The sequence below is a fragment of the Dendrobium catenatum genome, unplaced genomic scaffold (genome assembly GCF_001605985.2).
Source record: "Dendrobium catenatum unplaced genomic scaffold, ASM160598v2 fragScaff_scaffold_71, whole genome shotgun sequence".
Classification (NCBI taxonomy): Eukaryota; Viridiplantae; Streptophyta; class Magnoliopsida; order Asparagales; family Orchidaceae; genus Dendrobium; species Dendrobium catenatum.
Genome location: NW_021318533.1, coordinates 2,348,058 through 2,370,098, shown reverse-complemented (window position 1 = coordinate 2,370,098; position 22,041 = coordinate 2,348,058). Strand labels below are relative to the sequence as shown.

General features: G+C 33.0%; 1 protein-coding gene across 1 annotated transcript; it reads left to right on the top strand.

Moving 5' to 3' along the window:
- Window positions 1–6,252: 6,252 nt before the first annotated feature.
- Window positions 6,253–17,207, top strand: LOC110094147 (probable proline transporter 2; the record flags this gene model as incomplete). The annotated part of the gene is made up of 5 exons (XM_028695302.1): window positions 6,253–6,505; window positions 6,680–6,774; window positions 10,446–10,635; window positions 14,762–14,886; window positions 16,009–17,207. Coding segments are annotated over 5 exons (975 nt in total), but the record flags the coding sequence as incomplete, so codon positions are not given.
- Window positions 17,208–22,041: the final 4,834 nt, after the last annotated feature.

The window sequence follows — 22,041 nt, the reverse complement described above, 5'->3', positions numbered from 1 at the left end:
CATATCAATTATCACTTAGACAATTAATCAATTATCACTTAGACAATTAATCAATTATCATATATAATTAATTAATTATCATTATAGATGACTTCATTAAATCAATAAAGAGACGCCACTCTCTGTCTTTCAACGTATTCGATCATTTGTTATATGATACAATAGGGATAACACAACATACTATTTTTAAAAGAAAGTATGTTAGCTCACACTCATGCGCAGGATATTATGTTTTAACATCCAATCATTTTATACTGTTAACTGCTAGTATTTCTTGCTTTTGCAAATGCCACAATCAAAATGCAGTATTAAATCATCAAATTTTTTCATTACAAAAAAAAAAAGTATATAATAATCAAAATCATTGAAAACTAAAATGAGATTTGTTACTTACAATAAATATAATAAATCTCTGAATAAAATTGATGGATGAAAAATCCCCTGATCATCCTTCTCTCTCTCCTCTTCGGCAAGGCACGGTGCTAAAATTTTCATTAAAAAATGTTTCAAACAATTTGAATTATTATAAGTACATAACTCAAGTATACACGGAAAAATAATTAGTAGCTTACAACAAGACTTGATTTTTTTAATAAGGATTATAAAAAGTAAATTTCTGCATGTGGACAGTTATACCCAACATCAAGGTTAAATCTTGCCAATATTATGGAGATGGTTGTGATTTTTTATGTTGATCTTTGATGACGATGATGGTTGTCGACGATAATAATTGTAAGTCGGCGGAGGGGGTGATTGTTGGAAAATGTATGAGAGCTCTCTCTATAATTATCTCTTCTTGCTCCCCCACTATATGTGACAAATGAGTGTTTATTTATAGATTCTTAAGAGTGACAAGCTCTGGAAATATAGAGAAAATCTAAAGAAAATTTAGAGTGTTCCATCAGACGGTCCATATTGATTCCTTCAATTATAAAGCGTTCATCAAACAATTATGTGTCTTTATGATGTTAGGATTAAGTAATATTGGGTTCGTTAAATTTGTCTGGTCTAGCCGCTCAATTCGAATATTAGCATGTCTGATTTAAATATTATTTGGCCATCTAATTAATGCTCTAAAACTTCTAAATATTCTTGAAGCACTTGATTCAAGCCCATTCGGACTCCGATTGGACTTATTTTTCTATTGTTGAGTACGTCTTGTCGAGATGTTTAGTTTCACTATTAGTTTGTTGAGATCAGAATTTAGATGATCCCAAATATAATTTTGAGTATTATTAATTCAAATATGGCTCAAAATTTATGATTCATCAAGGTGAATTTTTATGACTATGCCTAAAGATTCCTACAATATTTTCTTTTTCTTTCAATTCGCTTTCTATTTGTCGTTATATTCATTTTTTTCAACGTCCCTTAGGATTTTGACTTGCATTTTTGTATATAGAATTTCTGAGAGTTGTTTTTTTTTTCCGTATTATTAAGCAGCAGATACAATAGATATTTGATAGTTTAATGCAATCCGGAAACTTTCCTTAAGCAGTATTAGCTCATGACGGATGACCAATAATATTTGGGATATGCTTTCTTATAAATTGTAAAATAATTGGTTTTTATTGTTTTCTTTTAAATGTGTGTGTTTGTTTGTTTGTTTGTTTTTTCTTCCCTTCATTTTTTATTTTCATCGTTTGTAAAATTGTAAGTGTTAGGACATCTAAGACCGTCACTTCAAAATTGAGTAACAATCATATCAAATAATAATTAATTTCTAACCGAACTCCTTTTTTAACAAAAAAAAATATATATGAATATATTATTTATTATCTCTATTTTTATATTTATGTTGAATCATAAATGAGTTTATGTGAAACACTTCCTTTTCACAATTATTTAAAAATATTATTTAAAATGACTTGCATTCAAATCAAATAAGCCCTCTTGTTCAAACACTTTATTTTCATCAACCTCATAAGGAGAAGATGAAGAGCATTCAAGCCAATCAAATTGTGCCTCAATAGTTTCCCCCATTATGACGCCCACAAGGGCATTTAAGACGTTAGCAGAAAGTAAAGCAATTGGAATATCAACAAGCTGTTCATTCACTTCCAATCCCACAGAGGAGACCGACACAAGCAGATCAGTAGATGTCGCAGGAGAAGCAACAGAGTGATCCAACTCACTAGAATCAATGTTCACCACCCCCCATATTAACATCACAAAGTTCATTATCACCCACATTCAACAACTCATAACTAGCAACAGGACCAACATTGTTAGAACGATCAATCTCAATGCCACCCCGAGGGGTTCCACTAAGACATGATCACCCACATCACTATCATCAGAACACACAACAACCCGACAAATGCTCTGTTGAAGGAGCACCAACATCTGGGATCACTGAATCAAACTCAACTGCCCTCCCCAAGGAAACAACTAACTCAAGCAGAGGCAAAACAATACTAGGACTATTATTTTTCACACTAATAGGATCAACTTTACTAATGAGATCACACTCAGCATCACAATTATTATTTAAAACCACTCCCACCCCAACCACATTGTTAAAAGGATTAGCTAAATGAAGATTCACAATGTAACATTCAATTATAGCATGACCCAAAACCTTACAATGGCCACAGTAGTGAGGAAATTCTTCAAATTACACCGATTGGATATAACCCATAGATTCCGAACCAACCCAAACTTGAATAGGATACCGCTTGGTAACATCAAACTCAACAAGAACGCGAGTAACAGAGGGCCTTGTACCATTCGAAGTGGCATTATCCGTCCGTAAAGCCCGGCCAAACAAAGAACCAATTAAGCCCATGCAGAATTCGAGGAGAGAACATATGCGGACGAATATTGGAAAGGAAGCTCAAATGGGTATAATAGGAGATTCAATGTTAATGTCATAATAAGGCGTCCACTTAAATAACTTTATATAACCGTTGCTAACAAAGTATGACTGATGCGAGAAGTCGAGAAAACACAACAATAGTCTAAATCATTCGAAAACTTAATGAGAACATTCTTAGTATCAAGCAATGTAACAGAGAATCCTCCCATAAGCATAAGATTAAAGAAAACTTTACGGACTTAATCAATCGATGGTCGCCGGCCACAAATTTTCCGACAAGAGCAAATTCAAATAGAGTAGATAAGGCTTTCATTTCTTCAACCAAAATCCACAAAGACAAAAAACCATTCAAGAGGTGATTCTAAGATGGGAAAACTCCGACCATGAAGAATCCCCATACAAAACATCCTAAAAGAATCCGAAGTAAATTTTCCCGCCAAAAATCATGATCACTTAAACGATTACAGCCATCAAACCGCTAATCTCAAGAAAAATCAGGTATTAAGGAGCAAGGAGAGTTTACCCAGCAGAAACGATCGGAGGCCACGCCGAGGCGGAAGGAGAAAATCCTAGCCTAGCCATCGAGCTCTCGACTGCACAGCTAGCGGAGCTCCAAACATCACTTCCAAATCGGCAGGAAGGGAATGTCGTCATCGTCGGAGCTAGGGCAGGTTTGGACGGTTGAGGGAGGAAATCGGGACAGAAATGCTGGTGGCTGTCGCTTGCAAGCGGAGAAGGGATGGCTGTTTGTTCGGCTCGGGTCCTTCGCCTGTGAAAGAAGTTATAATAATGTTGCTCTCATTGTGATGATAAGGGTTTGTATCCATCTGATTTGTTCTCAATTTCATTTCATCCTGTCCTTATAAACCTGCAATTGATCCATGGTGGAACTCTTTCCTTGGGGATTCCCAACTTCTTTGCTTGCATCTACGCTGCAAATGACATGAGGGCAAGAAAACATCTTTGGTCTGCCCTTGGTGATATATCTAATTCAATGAGCTCAGGCTAGATAGTTCTAGGGGATTTAATTGTGCCCTCGCTAGTGCATATAAAGTTGGGGGCCATTCCTTTATGCAAACTTTAAGATTTCAATGACTGCATCTTTCGATCTAGTCTTCTTAAGGGGGTGTTTGGTATAAGATTGGATTTAATTTTAGTAGGATTTACTAAATCTAGTAAATCCTAGGCTCATAAATCCTGAATTGTGTTTGGTATGAAAAATTTTAAATCCTGTTAAATCCAAAAAGATGTTTGGCAACATATTACAAGATTTAAAATAGTTGGAGATTTAAAATAAAAGGAGTAATATGTCAAATAATTAACCAAACATAACATCATTCAACGAAAATAACTAAAAGCATAAAGAGTGCATGACAACACGAATGTTTTTGTGGACACCATTTAACAACTACAAGATAATACACTACAACATAATGGTGATGTTGATATTTGTTGCATTTGCGAGTGATACGTCATCACAAAATTAGCTTGATCAAGGGTTTTCCACGTTAAAAATCTTGTGTTCTCTGTTTGTGAGCTAGTTATCCGTTCAACGCTAAGACACAGAATTAAACCTCTATCGCCGCGTATTTTCTAGCCCGCAACAGCGAGTATCTTCCTCACAATGATCGATTTCGTTGAATCAAAATTATTGCTTATATAATTTAGGAATGCCACAAACAGATATTATAAAGAGTCACTCTCGGGAAGAAAAAAAAAGGAATGAACGCATAAAATGTTTTAAGGAATGCTGAGGTGAAAAAAAAAATTCTCATTCCTCTCTGTCGTGAAGAACAAAAAAAGGGCAGCGGCGGTATTCCTTTTTTGCGTTCGTTATTCTCTCCGTTCCATCGTGCTCGTGAAGAAAAAAAAAACACCTGCTCGCTATTGCTCGATCAGTAAGAGGATACCAAACTACCGTTGAAAAAAAAAAAGCTGTGAGTACACGCGCAACCTTGAGCGGGAACCAGCGACTGTGCTTTGGAAGCGGCTAGGGCACAGGATGAAGATGAAGCTACGATTTCCTCCATGTACAAATAGTGGTCGAGCAGGAGATCGCGACACGGGCGCCGCGGGAAGAACTTTTGCGATGTAAATTGCGTTAAATCCGATGATAGCTGGCTCGCTGTGAAGGTAACTTTCTCCCTTTCGCGCGGTTCTTCGGCCAAATCCCGTAAACTTCTAGTGGGATTAGGATTTGATTTACCGGGATTTAGAGGATTTACGCCGTAAATCCGCAAATCCGGGATTTACGGATTTGCCGGATTTACCGCGATGTTTTTTGTGTTTGGCTAGATTTACCGTAAATCTTACTTAAATTTCGAAATAAATCCGATACCAAACACCCCCTAAGCTTCCCTCATCTGGAAATTCTCTTCCGTGGTTAAATAACAAGCCTATAAAATTCGACAGGTCTTTCTACGGCCTTACCTGGCTTGACAACAATCCCTCATCTTCCTACAAAACTTTGCCCCTTATGTCCTCAGACCACTCCCCTATATTTCTAAATCTTGGCAACTTTAAACATGAGAGGCATAAGTTTAAATTTCAGAAGTACTGGACAAACTTAAATGATTTCCTCCCCAAGGTAGCAGAGAGTTGGGAAAAACAACTTTAAAATGAAGCTTAAAGTTATCCAAAACTTATAAAGAAATGTGAACTTGGATAATTGCTTGGCCTTTCCAAAATCCATTACCCAAATTCAGCAATTGCAATAGCACACTCTTTATCTGCTTCAAAACAATCCTCTTAACCCGGCCCTAAATTATAAAGCCTAGGTACTTCATAAAAGATATATTATTGCCTTGAATATCGAGAGCCAATGGGTCAATCAAAGGTCAAAATCTGCTTGGTAAACCAAAGGGGATGATGACCCGAAATTTATGTACAATTTTATAAAGGAGAGAAGGAACACCAATGCCTCACGTAAACTCTAAATCTTGAAATAAAAATAAAATAGTTTATCAGAATTTAACATCAACCATAATAAATCCTATTTTACTTGACCCTCCAACAAAAAGAGAAATTATTCTGTGCGGAAGCCGGATGCAGTTTATCTATGTCCGAAAGCGAAAAGGTGCAACCACTTTAGCGGTACCGAGTAGTAGAGAGCCGCGGTACACAACAAAGAGGCGACATGACACATTTTGATTGGTCTCTGGATGGCTTTCGGGGTCCGCATAGAATAATTAATCCATGGTAGGATTTATTCCTTAGTGAGCAATGACATTAAAAACATGAGATCTGTAAACAATATCAAAGCTTTTCCAATATCAGTTTCCTTATATAACAACTACAAGTAGTTTAAAAAGGCTATCATGTGCTTGCTGAGTTGGTGAACTTTTACTTTAAAATGGAATTGGTTTTCTAGCTAAAGTTATGAATTTTGCTTAGGTTTTCTTCATTTGTTGTTACTCAATGTGACTAACTTTTAATGTTTTGCTTCTGAATTGGGTGCTCCAGATCCATGGTATCAAGTGGGATTCATTCTCACAACAGGAATCAACAGTTCTTATGTACTAGGATATTCAGGATCAATTATGGTTCCATTGGGATGGATTGGTGGAGTAGTTGGCTTGCTTTTAGCAGCTGCCATATCACTATATGCCAATATTCTTCTTGCTCGTCTTCATGAAGTTGGAGGTAAAAGGCAAATAAGATACAGAGATCTTGCTGGCCACATATATGGTAAGAATCCTACAAGATCTAATAGGATACGATGGAAAAAAAGATTTATATAGCCAACACCATATAGTTGGACAAAGGCTTTTTGTTTCTGTTGTTATTGTATTAAATTTTTGTTTTGGTGGTGTCTTTATATTCCAGAAACCTTCTTGATTATGTTCTCTTTTGAAATTGCAGGAAGGAAAACATATTGTCTTACATGGGCCCTCCAATATATTCATTTGTTCATGATCAACACTGGTTATATCATTTTGGCTGGACAAGGATTGAAGGTTTGTTGACGGCTATTTCCATAATTTGTTGTCCATTTTAATGGTGATGTGATTATGTTTCCCTTTTTGTTTCTCTTTAATTTGTAAGCAAACAAGATAACCAGTTAATGCATTTTGTTTTCCTAAAGCATGCAATGTGCTGTGATGTTTCTTTATAACAATTTCCAACTCATTACTTAGAAAAAGGTTTTTGCAACATTTAGATTTCATTTGGGATGATTTTCTTACTGTTTTCTAAAACAACTTTTTAGTACAATTTTTTTTAAAAAAGTCATCCCAAATGAAGCCTTAAAACCATCTTATAACCGTTGAATACTATTTACAACTACTAGGAAGCCTTAACATAGGAATTTATTTTGCAATGGCTAAAACTGCTGCAATATGAATAAAATAAAATAAAAATTCAGCCCAGAAGTGGCACAATTTGAATTTTTTTTAGCATGACGGTGTTTAAAAAATAATCAAAGACTCCTTGATTTTCTCTTAACACTTTGAAACATGGTAAGAAAATAAAAATGTTTACCTATTTAACCTCTTTAGAAATAAAATATCATTAAAAAATGATAAGAAAACAAAAATATCATCCAAACATGACAAAAAAACTTTTAGCATGATAAGAAAAAATGTTTTTCAAGAAAACAAAAAAATGTTCTACAAGAAAATATTCTCAGATTTTCTATTAATATCTTAAAAAAGTAAAATGTATTAAAATAGAAGTCATATAGTTAAAGATATAACAGTGCTTAAAACTACTACAATAAATTGCATTATTTGACTCAGTTTGTGATTTGTGAGTACTGCTTAGTTTCCTTGTATTAAATATCATGTACACTTGAATCATCATACTATAACTCATCTTTCAGCTGAAGTGAACATTAGATATGTGAAATTCTAGTATTACGTGATGAAGTAATGGTACATTTGAATGCTAAAAGATTTCTTACTTAAAACTCTTAGAAATTAAATGCACTAAATGTGAGGCCATAGAAAATCATACAACATCTTTGGACAAATACTTATAAATTAGAAATTTTAGGAAGCTCTAGTTTTAGCTCAATCTTCAATGTATCACCAGTTAACATTATTTCAAGAAATTGCTACCTATACCTCTGATTCTTCTCTCTTTTCATCTACTAATTATGAATTCCCATGGAATAATTAACTAAATTGTATTACTATCATATATTTGGAGATTTTATTCTCTACTAATGGTGAATATCATATGTATTTTATTCATTGGAATGATAGAATTGATACAATTCATAGATTACTTTACATAAAGTGAGATAACTATGCTTACATTTGCTTGAAGAATAGCAAATGCATATTGAGGTGGAATCCCTTTCCGCTTCTTGTTATTGGTACTATAACTAGAATCCTGTTAGACCGGTCCACTGGACCGGTCCAGCCGGTCCGCACAGGACCGGCCTAGCCATAACGAGGCGGAAGCTCCGCCTCTCATTTCCGCACGCACGCCGCCGATTCAGCCGCACGCCCGAATAGGAAGGTTTTTGAATGGATTTTAGGAGGGAAATTGATTGTAGGGATTGTTTAGGGAATTCCTTTTGTCCCCACGTTTCCCTTTCTTCCCTTGTCCTGCCATAGCCCATACCCCTTTCGAAATCCCCCCTTCTTTCTTCAAAATCAGCCCCTCGACGCTGAAATTCCTCTCTGTTTCCGCCAAAATCAGCACCACGGCGGCCATAGTACCCTTCTTGGCGCTCCACATAACCCACTCCTCTCTCTTCCCTCTGGACAGGCTCCAGATGGGGTCTTCTTCCTTCACCTTCCATGATCTCAACCTCATCCTCCTCCATACGAATTTCAGAATTCGTACTTCTTCCTCCTCCCCTTTTTGCCACGGAAGCCGCCGTTTGATTTTGCATTTCTAACACTTTTTTCATCATCTCCCGGATATCGGCAACTTGCCCCTCCATGGATGAAATCCTTTCTTCCACCGTCATTTTGATCTGATTCATCTCTCCTTCAATTCTTTCCTCCAAGGCATCCACCTTCTTTGCCGCCATTACAATCCGAACTTTGTAGAATCACAAAATCTGGAATTTCGACAACAAAAACAGCAATTATTGATGCTAAGTTTTCTTATATGTTGAATACTGCATATTGTGATTATTATACTGCATAAACATTATAGGACATTTTTTGGGCCATTAGTTAAAACAAATATTTATTTATTTTTGCATAGTAGCAATTTGTTATTGTTGAAATTGATAGAAGGTTTTGAGAAAGTGTATATTTTGGAATTTTCTTAATATTTTCTAGGATTTTTTAGAAATAATTTATTTTAGGTCTTTATTATCATAATAACTAGGACTCCTAAGGAATGCAAAATAGTTAGATAATTGGTTAATAAATTTAGTATTTCCCTCAAATTTATATTTTTTGTTGAATGCAAATCATTTTAATGTGTTGTAAGTGTTGTTGACAAATTTTAGGAGAAGTGTGAGGTCCTAAAGGGCTATTCCAAACTAGTTCAATAATCCCAAATTGGACTAGTGTTGACATTCCTATTAAGATGCCCCTTTAAATCCCTCACAATTCTACCACAAACTCTAAAACACTTCCTTAAATATTAAAATAAAGATTTCTAGTCTTTTGTAGCTATTAATCTTACCAAAAGACTGCTCACTACCATCATATTGGTATTAGAGTACTGAATCTTGAAAGAGCAAATCTAGTCAGAAGTTTTTGTCAACAAAGTGAAATTTTTCTTGTGGTCGACTTTCCTCTAAAAACTTTGAAGTCACTTTATCAAGTTTGACCAGGTTAGCAAATCCTTCTTATGATAGATTTATTTCATATTAATTACTTGAATATATTGTATATTTCTTTCAAGTCTATGGTGTAAGTATTAAATTTAATTAGCAACTTCACCATAATTTTTTATCAAAAAACCTCTAAATATCAAACTAAATTAATACTCATAGCATTTTCTAGTTATTAATCTCACGAAAAGACTACCCACCACCATTAATATAATTTTATTAAATTTTAAAATTCAACCAGAGATCCTATATCCCACATAAAAGATTTAAGGGATTATATAATTTGCAAATCTCAATCAAATGTTTGTAATCCATTAAGCATAGAAATTATATATCTTATTGAGATTTATAATTTTAACTCCATAACTTTAACAATTTCCCAATTAAAGTTAGAAATTCTTAGTGTACTAGGCTTATTGTGCAATGTCCTATACCTCTCTATGCAGCAAAATCATTTCATGATTTAGGACATTAACTATGGCCTTGCAAAGCCTTAATTTGTCTGCGAGTGCAACTTTGGTGAGCATATATGCAAAATTTTCTCCTTTTATCTTGATCAGTTGTAGGGCATCTCCTTTAACTCCTATTATTCATGTACTTGTAGAGTTATGGAGAGAATCAAATAAGAATAAATTAACTTCTTCCCTGAATTTGTGGACTATCGGGTAATTATATTTCCTAGAGGGAAAATTATAAACTATCCTTTAAGGTTTTCTTCAATCCTAGCAAATGGGAAGATAAAAAGAATGAGATGTTAATTTCAATTTTTATTGTTTTATTCATGAATTAAAAACACTATTGGAACTTATTATGAAATGTTAATTTTAATTGTTATTATTTTGTTGCCTACTTACCTTGTGTATGCTTTCACCTAATTTTTTGAAGGCTATTTATGTTCTATACCGAGATGATGATGCTTTGAAGCTTCCATACTGTGTAGCGATTGCCGGATTTGTTTGTGCTCTTTTTGCCTTTGGAATACCTCATCTTTCTGCTTTAAGGATATGGCTAGGATTCTCAACATTCTTTAGTCTTGTATTTATTGTCATAGCATCCGTGCTTTCACTAAAGGATGGTAATGCTCATCAAACTCTATCAAATGTTTTATAATTTCAGGCAATAGTTTTCTCGTACAATATAGTTATGATACAGTTTATGATCACTGCTTATTATACATTGTTAACTACTTAAGAAACATGATTGTTTGCCTAACAACGTTACTAGTTCTCTAGATAAAAACAATTCCACTACCGACTTCCAAGTATAAGGATTTTATTTATCTTATCTATTTTGAAAAGCTCTTGCATTTTCCATGCAGAATTGCACATGAAAATTGAAGTAATCATAGTTTTCCCATAATTGTTGCACATGTGATTTAATTTGCTTCATTGAAAGGTTCTAGAGGTTGCTTTTAGTAGATGTAACTACGTATTTATAAATTGTGTCAAAGAGATTATGAAGATTTAACGTTAGCACCTTTGTTGCATCTATCATCTTTTCCTATAAATTTTCTTTGCACCAACACAAACTTTTTCCTTATCATTTTTAGTTTTGGTACACTTCATTTACTTTTTGATGTATGTACTTCGTATGCATGATATTTATAATGACTATTTACGTGTAACAAACAACAATTTAGTGACTTCATAATATGGAATGTTAAGGTTTTTATTGGAAACAATATTATTGAAAAGGATGAGTAACACCATGAAAAGTTTTACAATGGGTAATCCTCATGATATGCCAAGCTTCAAATCCCAAATATGATAATTATGAATACATTGTTGTAGAATATGAACGATAGATAATAATAGAATGTATAATCAACAAATTTTGTTATGAAAATACTAATGTGATGATCTTGAAAACAAACATATATTGCTAACAATTATAGCATAACACCATTATCAACAAAACATATGCATTACTTAGTCAAACCATAATCAACATTAACATTATTAACCTTATTCCAAGTCCAACTAATTAGGATGTTGGCATTTTGAATCTATGAAATATTAACTTTATCAGCCCATCTAATAAGTACATTTTTTATTCTTCATTGCATATGTTCAAATCACCCAAACCTTTTTCCAATCACTTTATTTTCAATGAACAATACTCAAATCTTTTCTCTAATATAATCATATCATAATGTCATTCCTAATTTTGCTACACATTCATGCTAACATTTTTATTTTTTTTTTTCCTTACATATCAATGATTTTTAATAAACTAGTATTCAAATCTATACAACATCTTCATTCTAATTGTGATTTTACAAAACTTATCTTTTAAGTACCTATGAAATCCTTTTATTCAAAAGAGAAAATGCCCAAAACGTTCTCTTGAAGTTTTATGCGGTGTCCATTTTAGTCTCGAACTATTTAATATGTCTAATTTGGTCTCTTAACTTTTTAAAATTGATCCAAATTAGTCCATGCATCATAATCGTAGTGAAATTGATGGAATGATCACAAGAGAGACATTGCTTTAGGGTTATATATCAAATAGCTTTATATTACCTAATATAATGCACTCATATTCTTCATTGTTATTAAATCTTTTCACCCAAGTAAGGTAGTCCATTAGCTAGGTTGAGACCGATGATCAGTCGCTACCTATGAGGTTAACGAGCGACTAAATGTGTATCATGGATGGACTAAATGTTGACTCAAATATAAGGTTCGTGTCTCACCCACGTCTAGCCTGAGAATTAATGTGTCTCAAAATAACATCTAAAATTTAATATTTTATATATGAAAAAATCATAGATAAAAAAAGAATATATCAAGTCCATCTCCATTTCTGTCATTGGAAGATTAATGTTTATCTCTATCGCCCACTGTGACAATCATTTTAGGGCTAGATGCGAACCCTATCCTCTAGCCATCATCCACTTGTAATGCATTTCAAATACTCCTCGAATTGCTTGTAAACACATTTGGTGGTAGATGCTCATCGATCTTGACCTAGCTAGTGAATGACCTTACTTTGGCAAAGGGCTAGAACAGTTAAAAAAATTATAACCTTACTTTGATAAAGGGGCTAGAACAGTAAAAAAAAAACTATAAATTTATACTAAGTAGTATAAAGCTATTTGATAGATTTAACTAACTAGCAATGGCTCCCTGTTAACTTTTCATCCTTTTACACAATAATTATATTGGTGGGACTTGTGATTAATTTTTGACAAGTTACGAGACCACCTTGGCACGTTCAATAGTTTGAGACTAAATGGCTCTCCCCAAAATTCTAGAGATTATTTTAAGCATTTTCTCTCATACAAACCTACCTTGACACTTCTCCATTTTAACCATTCATCTTCAACTCTATAAGTTATATCATCATATATATATTTTCATTACTTTGTATAGTAGTACCATGATACTTAAACATTCCTCATCTAGATATCAACTTATCTTCGAATAATATTGAGTGATAATTGCTAACATCATACCATCAAAAATTAATTATCATATATTAGGCGTTTCATAATAGTAAAAAATAGTTATGGTGGGACCAACCTTTTTGCTTATGATGTTTTTCTAATATTTTTAGGGGCTTTATCATCAAAATGTTTCCTAATTTGTTTAAATTTCACATTTGTTTCAGTTGATCATGATCACCAATTAGAATTATATCATCTACAAAAAATCATGCACTAAAGCTCTTAATTTAAATTTATTTATAAGCATCTTTATAGCCAATATAAAAAGATATAGATTATACATTGTGCCAGTGTACATTCAATGTATGGTAATTGTAAACTTTTGAGTTGCTCCATAACTAGTAATATTAGTTAGTGTTTCATCATACACATATTTAAGACACATTTCTTCCTTAAAAATATCAATTTAATTATTATGATACTCAATCATGTATCTTCTTAAGATCAATAAAAAAAATTTATGAAGATCTTTTGTTCATTTGTCTTAATACAAAGATTGCTTTCATAATAGATCTTCCAAGCATAAAATTAAATTAGTTCCTTAAATTTGATAGATTATGTTTTAAGTCTACATTCCATTTTGGCACATGGATTCATTTTGTAACTTGTAAGTGATTCCTCTATAGTTAACATAATATTGAACATCACATTTATTCTTATCAAAGCATGTCACTCTATTTTCTCACTAAAAAAACTATGAAATTCTCAAAAAATTATAGAACATAGAATAAATGTCAAGAAAAATGTGATGTTAGCTGTAACTCGATACTATTCTTAACAAGAGTTTAATTGAGAAGGTTTGTTTCTTGACTATGGTACAAATTGCAAAAGAGCATATAAAAAAAATAAAAAATAAAAGTAAAAAAGCTTTGCGTAGCCTTGCCTATGGTTGGAAGGCCCAATCCATGAACCCAAACTTTTACATATTAGAGGTGGAGTTAATAGGGCCCATCTTCTGACAACAAATCATTCACTTTGAGCTTTGTTTATGACGGCTTTCTTATTATTTTTTGAATTAGCTTTCTAATACAAAAATTTGTTGAACTAGAAATTTTTATACAAAAAAGTTATTTTAAAAAGCGCAAGAAAGTCATCCCAAACGAAGCATTAGTCTAACAAACCCATTCTATAACAAACCAAGGATTAAAAGAATTAACCTCAACTCTTGCCAAAACATTTGACATAAAATTTTCATAAGTAATTTTATAGTAAAACTAGGTCTCCCTTCTTATTGGGTAGGGTTATAAGCCCAGTTTTCTAAACTCAACCCTATAAATAAGGAGTCTACTTATATCCTAATAATATTTGAGGACCTTATCCTTTACATGGTGAAATAGACTTTCCATTTATTGGCTCTGAGGTTAGCACATACATCTAGCACAGAAGGGCTAGAGATAAGAAGTTACAAATTCTAAACCTTAGGAGAGGAAGAAATAGCTAGAACAAATATGGTCACTCTCCAAAATATACTAGGCTTCAAGTTAGATGTTTTTGGTGGAGGCCCTTGTGGTTTTGGTCCTTTTTTTCATCTATCAATGTTATACAATTATTTTTGTATTGTACTCTTCTGATTGAATAATAAAATTTGTTTTGTTTAAAAAAAAAGTACTAAACTGAATTTGAAAACTTCTTGAGAAATTGCTACAATAACATCAGCTTGTATCCATTGAAAAATTATCATTTGATATGAATAGATATTTTTCTTTCTTTTATGAGGGATGTAACTTGAGTGTAACGCAGCCTATATTTACAGGATTGAACAGTCCGGCGAGGGATTATAGCATTCCTACATCCCACTGGAACAAGGTTTTCAGCACCATTGGTGCGATTGCTAATCTAGTTTTTGTTTACAATACTGGGATGCTGCCTGAAATACAGGTAAACTCAACTCAAACATACTTCGTTTGATTATTCTGTACATTTTCTAAAATGTAATTTTAAAACTGCTATTTGAGAGAACGGAGTTTTTTAAGGGAGAAGTTAATATAGAAAGTTTTTGAAAACAGTACAAAAATATAGTTCTCTCATAAGCATTTATGCAAAAGTGGCACATACAAACAACAACAACAACAAAAAATTTGTCGTTTCGAAACTTAAAAGGCAAAATTAAGCTGTCTCAAACGAGGCCTAAGGATTCGTTTGATTATTCTGTACCTTCTCTAAAAGATAATTTTAAAATTGCTATTTGAGAGAACGGAGTTTTGTAATGGAGAAGTTAATATAAAAAGCTTTTGAAAACAATACAAAAATTTAGTTCTCTAAAAAGTATTTCTACAAAAGTAGCACATACAAACAACAACAACAAAAAATTTCTACAGTTTCAAAACAGAATTTTTTTTTTTATTAGGCTGCCCTTTTAACCAATGAAAATCAATCATCTCATTCTTCTCCAATATCACTCTAACCCATTTTACTTTGCGGACCAAGAGAGACACTTGATATTGATACCTGACCTCTTTTGAAAAGCTTGGCTGGTAAACCCAATGTGATGGTAGTTAAGCATCTTTTGTTACTCACATAATGTAAGAAAGTATGGCGTGCAATGTCGGAAAGAGTTATCCAGACATTAGAGTGACTTATAACTTTTTTTTTCTTGTTTTGTATTCAACTAATGCACAAGAGGAAAACCAGCTATTACCGACGGATTTTTCCGGCAAAAATAGGTGAATTTCTGAAGGAAATTAAGTTTTTTGTGGGCTTTCGGCGGAATTTTCCCGCCTGTAAAAGCCGCATAGGATACGAGAACCGGCGGTTCATATCCGGCGGCTTTATTTTCCGCGGAATAAAGCGGCCGGACAGATAGCGAAAAATCTACAGAAAAATTAAACGGACATATTTCGCCGTAATCTGCTGGAAAGCTACCGGAGGATAGTCCGTCGGTAATGAATGATTTTTCTGTAGTGGGGTGAAAGTAAAGCAATTTTTTCTTCTCATATTACAATGTCTGAAATGCATGTTTTGTGGTCCGCCAAGTTAACGGTTCTTTACTTGCTATTCCAGGCAACAGTGAAAGAACCTGCCATAAAAAATATGGAGAAAGCCTTATGGTTTCAATTCACAATTGGTGGTTTGCCCTTGTATGCAGTTACTTTCCTGGGTTATTGGGCTTATGGTTCCTCAACTTCTACCTATCTCCTCCAAAATGTCCGAGGACCGGTTTGGGTTAAGACCGTAGCCAACACTGCTTCCTTTCTCCAAACAGTTATCACGTTACATGTAAGCAGTTTTCCAAGGAAAAGATCTATAGTGTACACCCAAATATATATAATGCTCCAACAAAAATATCTTGTGTGGGTCACAATGCATGTTTGATCAAGAAAAACCCCAAAACATGGTAAATTATATGTGGTTGCTTTCATTATAACCACTCATCATCATTAGCCTTATTCAATTAATTATTTGGGTTTGTCTTTATGAATCATAATCTTCTTAGTTCTTGCTAACTATGGCCTTGTTGGTTAGATATATTCATAACAGATCATTTTGAAAAACTTACATATATATTATCTGCGAGCCTAAATGGTCCATTGACCCTTAACCTTATTCAGAATTGGGATTGACAATAGCAGTTTTCATGCTTGATCATAGTCCTACAAATGTTCATTTTCATGCTTTCTTTTGTTGGCTTTTTTTGAAATTGGTTAAAACTTCCTTAGCACCTTTCAAAATTTTCAAGCTTGGATCACCTTCTATCAGCTTGGGTAGCCCAATTTCACTGTCCAGGCTATGCTATTCATATTATAAGAGCATGAATACTACAGGAAAATGACTTATTACCAGTGAACAAAATCCGCCGGTAACAAGGGAAATCCGCCGGAAAATTTGTTTTTTTGGCAGATTTTCATACAATGGTAATTCGCCCGTCGGAATGTCTTTGCCGGCAAAATTTATCCTCCGGAAACATTTCCGATGCAATTCCTGCGAAAAAATGAAGGTTGCTTGTCATTTTCTTTGGACAGATACCGGCGTTTAATCTGACGGTATTTCCGGTTGAAATGTTGAGCTGGAATTACTTGTGGATTATCCGCCGGCCTATAAAACCGGCGTATTCTCCTCCGGAAATACCGGCGTAATGTATGTATCAGAAATATAAATAAATTTCTTTGTATCGTATTTTTGTCGGTGATTATCGACGGAAAATGCACCAGAATATAATATATACCGGCGATTTAGCCAGCGAAATATGCAACGGTAAATTAACGGCAGAAATTGTGTCGGAAATTCCGCCGTAAAGTTACCACACAAATATTCGCTGGCAAATCCGCCACTTCTTCCGGTGCATGGAAATCTGTAGGAAAGTCCGACGGTAATGGTAGATTTCCCCGTAGTGGAAGCCTATATATTTAATAAAATCAATGTATTATGAATTTGGCTTTATGAAATGTTAGAAATCGTCAACTATCACCTTCATGCCTTTCACTTCTTCAGTATTCCTTACCTTGACAACTAATCTTTTATAGCTATCTTCAGATTTTTGCAAGCCCCATGTATGAGTACCTGGACACAAAGTATGGAAGAGGAGGGAATCCATTCGCTTTCCATAATGTGCTATTCCGAGTTTCCATTAGAGGAGGGTATCTCACCATTAACACACTGGTTTCTGCTCTCCTTCCATTCCTCGGAGACTTCATGACCTTAACTGGGGCTTTGAGTTCAATCCCACTTACATTTGTTCTTGCAATTCACATGTATCTAATCGTGAAGAAGAAGCAGCTTTCAGTTCCTGAAAAGGCTTGGCATTGGTTGAATTTTGTAGGCTTCACCTTCTTGGCTGTAATTGCTGCCATTGCTGCTATGAGGCTCATCGCTGCCGATTCCAAAACTTACTATCTTTTTGCTGATCTTTGAGCTCCCTCGTTTGCAGCTTTATGTCTTGTCTGAAAGCCTTAGATATACACATTTTTGAAGCAGTTGGATAGTATATTACTATATAATCTATAGAATAATTTGTATTTTTAGCTTTTTTTGTTCAAGCTGTAATGGAATGCCAATTTTAATTTTTATTTCTTTTTGAATTCTATTGAATTCTTCTTTCAATTTTATAAAATTTATCTTTAATTTTTTTATGATTTATTTTTATAAGGGGCGAGGCAAGGATAATATAATATGAATAATAAAAGAGAACTGACTTACAATGTAATATTAGTATAGCAAATGTCATTATAATCTTAGATTATAATCTTATCACATTAACATGAACGATCATAGAATATCAGATGATACCCATTCATGCTTAGTTTAATTGGTGGGTAAGTACGTTTGGGAACCCGCTAACCCGTGCTAGCCAGGAGGTTTCTTGGGTGGGTGCCTTTTTTAGGTCAGGTGAGGATTAGTCACATTGCCAAGCACCATTTCGAGTATGACAGCGGGTGGATACCCTGTTCCTAAAAAAGAAGAAAAAGAAAAAAAAAATGATATATATCGCGGAACCTTTCAACATCTGTGGTGTAGCATGGGTGTATTTCATCATAAAAAAAAAACTCAAAAGAACCATCTAGCTTGATCCTATGATATTTATCTTCTGGGATGGTGAATAGGTATGTGAGATATATTTCAGCCTTTGTGAGAGGTTGAATATGTGAGGCTGCAGATCCATTTTGTCAAGTGTCACAAGACATCCTCCTTGGAGCCAATGCAACGACGGTCGAAGATGTAGCCCGTTAGGGAGGAGAGTGATAGTGGATGTTGATGCCATCTTCTTATTCTTCAATGGTAAGATCGTGAAAGGTGAGTGTGTCAGAGGCCTCACCGACATCACTGGGAAGAAGCAGTCACGGGGAGGGAAGACAATGAATGCCTAGGAGTGCATTGTTAGAAACAGCTGAATTCCACGAGGTGCAGACAACAAAAAAACGGAGGAATTTGACGATATGCAAATGTGATGCGATGCAATGGAGGAGATCTATGGCCAGATTGGACCAAGTCATATTGTGTTGTCTTTGTTAGCTATGATGCTCTCTAGCCTTTTATATAGAGAAAAAGAGGAGCGTGACCTAGTTTAGAGAGATAGAGGTTTTGAACTTTCTAAATCTGTTGTAGAAGAAACAAATGACAATTTTTTCTCGGATTTGACTGGACGTGAGCAAGAATAGGATTATAGGATGAAATTATTGTATGATATTCTTTTTTGGGAAATGATGTATGTTCTTATGCTATAAAAATTCTTCTTATATAGTATTTACTATTTATAGCCAAAAAAAAAGAGCCCTATCCAAATAATCACTGCCATGTTTGTCTGAATATAGAACAAAATTCATAACAATGTTTCTTCTTGCTTAAGATCATAAAGTTCTTAAATTCCAACGCCAGCACATCCAGCACAGTCATGAATTCGTGTGTAAAATTTATTTAAAATTTAAAAATATAGAATTTATTAAAAAAAAATTGCTTCTTACATTATGATTTGATCCTAAATTTTTTATTTTTATATTATGAAGACATCATAAAAAATAGACTCGATTAATCACATATCTTGATGCAATATTTGAGAAAAAAAGTTTTAAGCTTTTTTAAAGTTTGTTGAAAAAAAGTCAACAGAGGAGTTACAATGAAGTATTTTAAATTTTTGACTAAAATAACAAACTGTAAACATAAGATAATAATTAATAGATCATCATTATGTTTATAAAAAAGATTTGGCTTAATATTCAAGATAATATGAAACTCTATAACGATGTTCTAAGTTTGATCTTAACGATCATCGCCTACAACTCTCATTGCCTAACCACTATTGCTCGATTATAGTTGTCATCTAACTTATATCACTTGATCGCCATTGTCCATAATCCACAACCTAACCATGCTTAACTATTTGTTACATGTATGATCACCACCATCACCCTTCTATACTTTCATACTTAATTACAACCAAAACAGATTAAAGTGGTATTTCAAATCATACAATCTTATTTTCTCCAATTGATGATAAGAGTATATCATTATAATTTGACTTTAAAGGTAGATCATTTCACATGAGTCAAATATAATGATTCTTTTCCTTTGAGATTTTTTCTATTGTTATATATTTTTATTATATTGCGTACAATATTTTTATATTAAGATAAGATTTTAAACTTTTTATTTATCAATATAAATATTCAAATACGCAAAAATTGTTGAATGAATTTTTATTATATATACTATTCAATTGTCCAAATCATAGTGAATAGAATATAGCGAATGAAAATTATTACGGCAAGAAAATTTATAACCATAAAGTGAGAATTTTACATCTTAGCTTTGCATAAAGATATATCGCACAAACATAAAAAATGAAAATAATAATGATATAAGTATAAAAAATCTATTTGAAACTCTAAAAATAATAAAATATCATAATACCACCATTCTTATTACACAATATTTCTTAAACATTAAATAATGAAAAAAAGTAAAAAAAAATGAAAATACATAATAACACCATCTTTCTGATACCCGATATTACATTACACATTACACATACACATATATTCAAATATAAATATTATTTATTACTATGCGAGCTGTATTCCCGCTTGTGAAGTGAATTTCTAATTCATATTATTTAATAAATCTATTATCGTAACCTTTGCATCTGAAATTTTATTTTTTATGCGTTGACTCGTAATGATTGTACATGTTCTTCAGCCTCAGGAATTTCTTGAGTTGTAAGTTTTTATTTGAGCAAGCTAGGCAAATAAAGCCTCCCTTGTGATCACCGCCCTTTTGAATGTTAGACATTTTGATGATATGAAGAGAAAAGAGACCAGAGAGAACGACAAAAAAAAACATTTCTTGAAAAGATTTATAGTTGGAATGGGTTAAAATAATCATTACGTGAGATGCTCGGAATAATGTGCGGCGAAAGACTCGTTCTTAATCCTTTAATAAGATAAGATCTAAAGCAATGCATGCAAGTATGCATAAATACATAAAATTACGTGATCAAGTAATTAAGACCAAGCATGCATAAATACATAAAAACCAAGTGAGAATTACTCGATCACGTGGTTTTATGTATTTATGCATGCTTACATGCATTGCTTTAGATCTTATCTTATTAAAGGACTAAGAACGAGTCTTTCGCCGCACATTCCTCCAAACACCCAACGTAATGACTTTTTTAATTCATTCATGGAATCTATTCCAAATATAAATTTTCCCAAAGAAGAAATTTTTTTACCGTTCTCTCTGATCTATTTTCTCTTTCTATCATCAAAATGTCTAACATTCAAAAGGGCAGTGATCACAAGGGAGATTTTATTTTCTTAGATTACTAAAAAAAAAAAACTCACAACCGAAGAAGTTCCCGAGGCTAAAGGGCATATACAATCATTACGAGTCAACGCATAAACAATATAACTTCAGATGTAATAATTGCGGCAATAGATTTACTAGCGAGTGTAAATTAGAAATTCACAAGCGGGAATACGGCCCGCATAGTTATAAATAATACTTATATTTGAATGTATGCGTATGTGTAATGTATAATGTAATATTGAATAACGAAAAGATGATGGTGTTATCATGTATTTTCATTTTTTTTTTTACTTTTTTTCTATTATGTAATGTTTAAGGGATATTGTATAATAAGAATGGTGGTGTTATGATATTTTATTATTTTTATAATTTCAAATAAATTTTCTATACTTTTATCATTATTATTTTCATTTTTTTATATTTGTGCGATGTATCTTTATGCAAAGCTACGACGTAAAATTCTCACTTTATAATTATAATTTTTTTTGCCGCAATAATTTTCATTCGCGATATTCTATGCACTACGATTTAGACAATTTAATAGTATATATAATAAAAATTCATTCCATAATTTTTTTGTGTTTGAATATTTATATTGATAAATAAAAAGTTTAAAATCTTATCTTAATATAAAAATATTGTACATAATCTGATCAAAATATATAATAATGGAAAAAAATCTCAAAGGAATAGAATCGTTATGCTTGACTCATGTGAAATGATCCACCTTTAAAGTTAAATTATAATGATACTCTTATTATCAATTAGAGAAAATAAGATTGCATGATCTGAAAT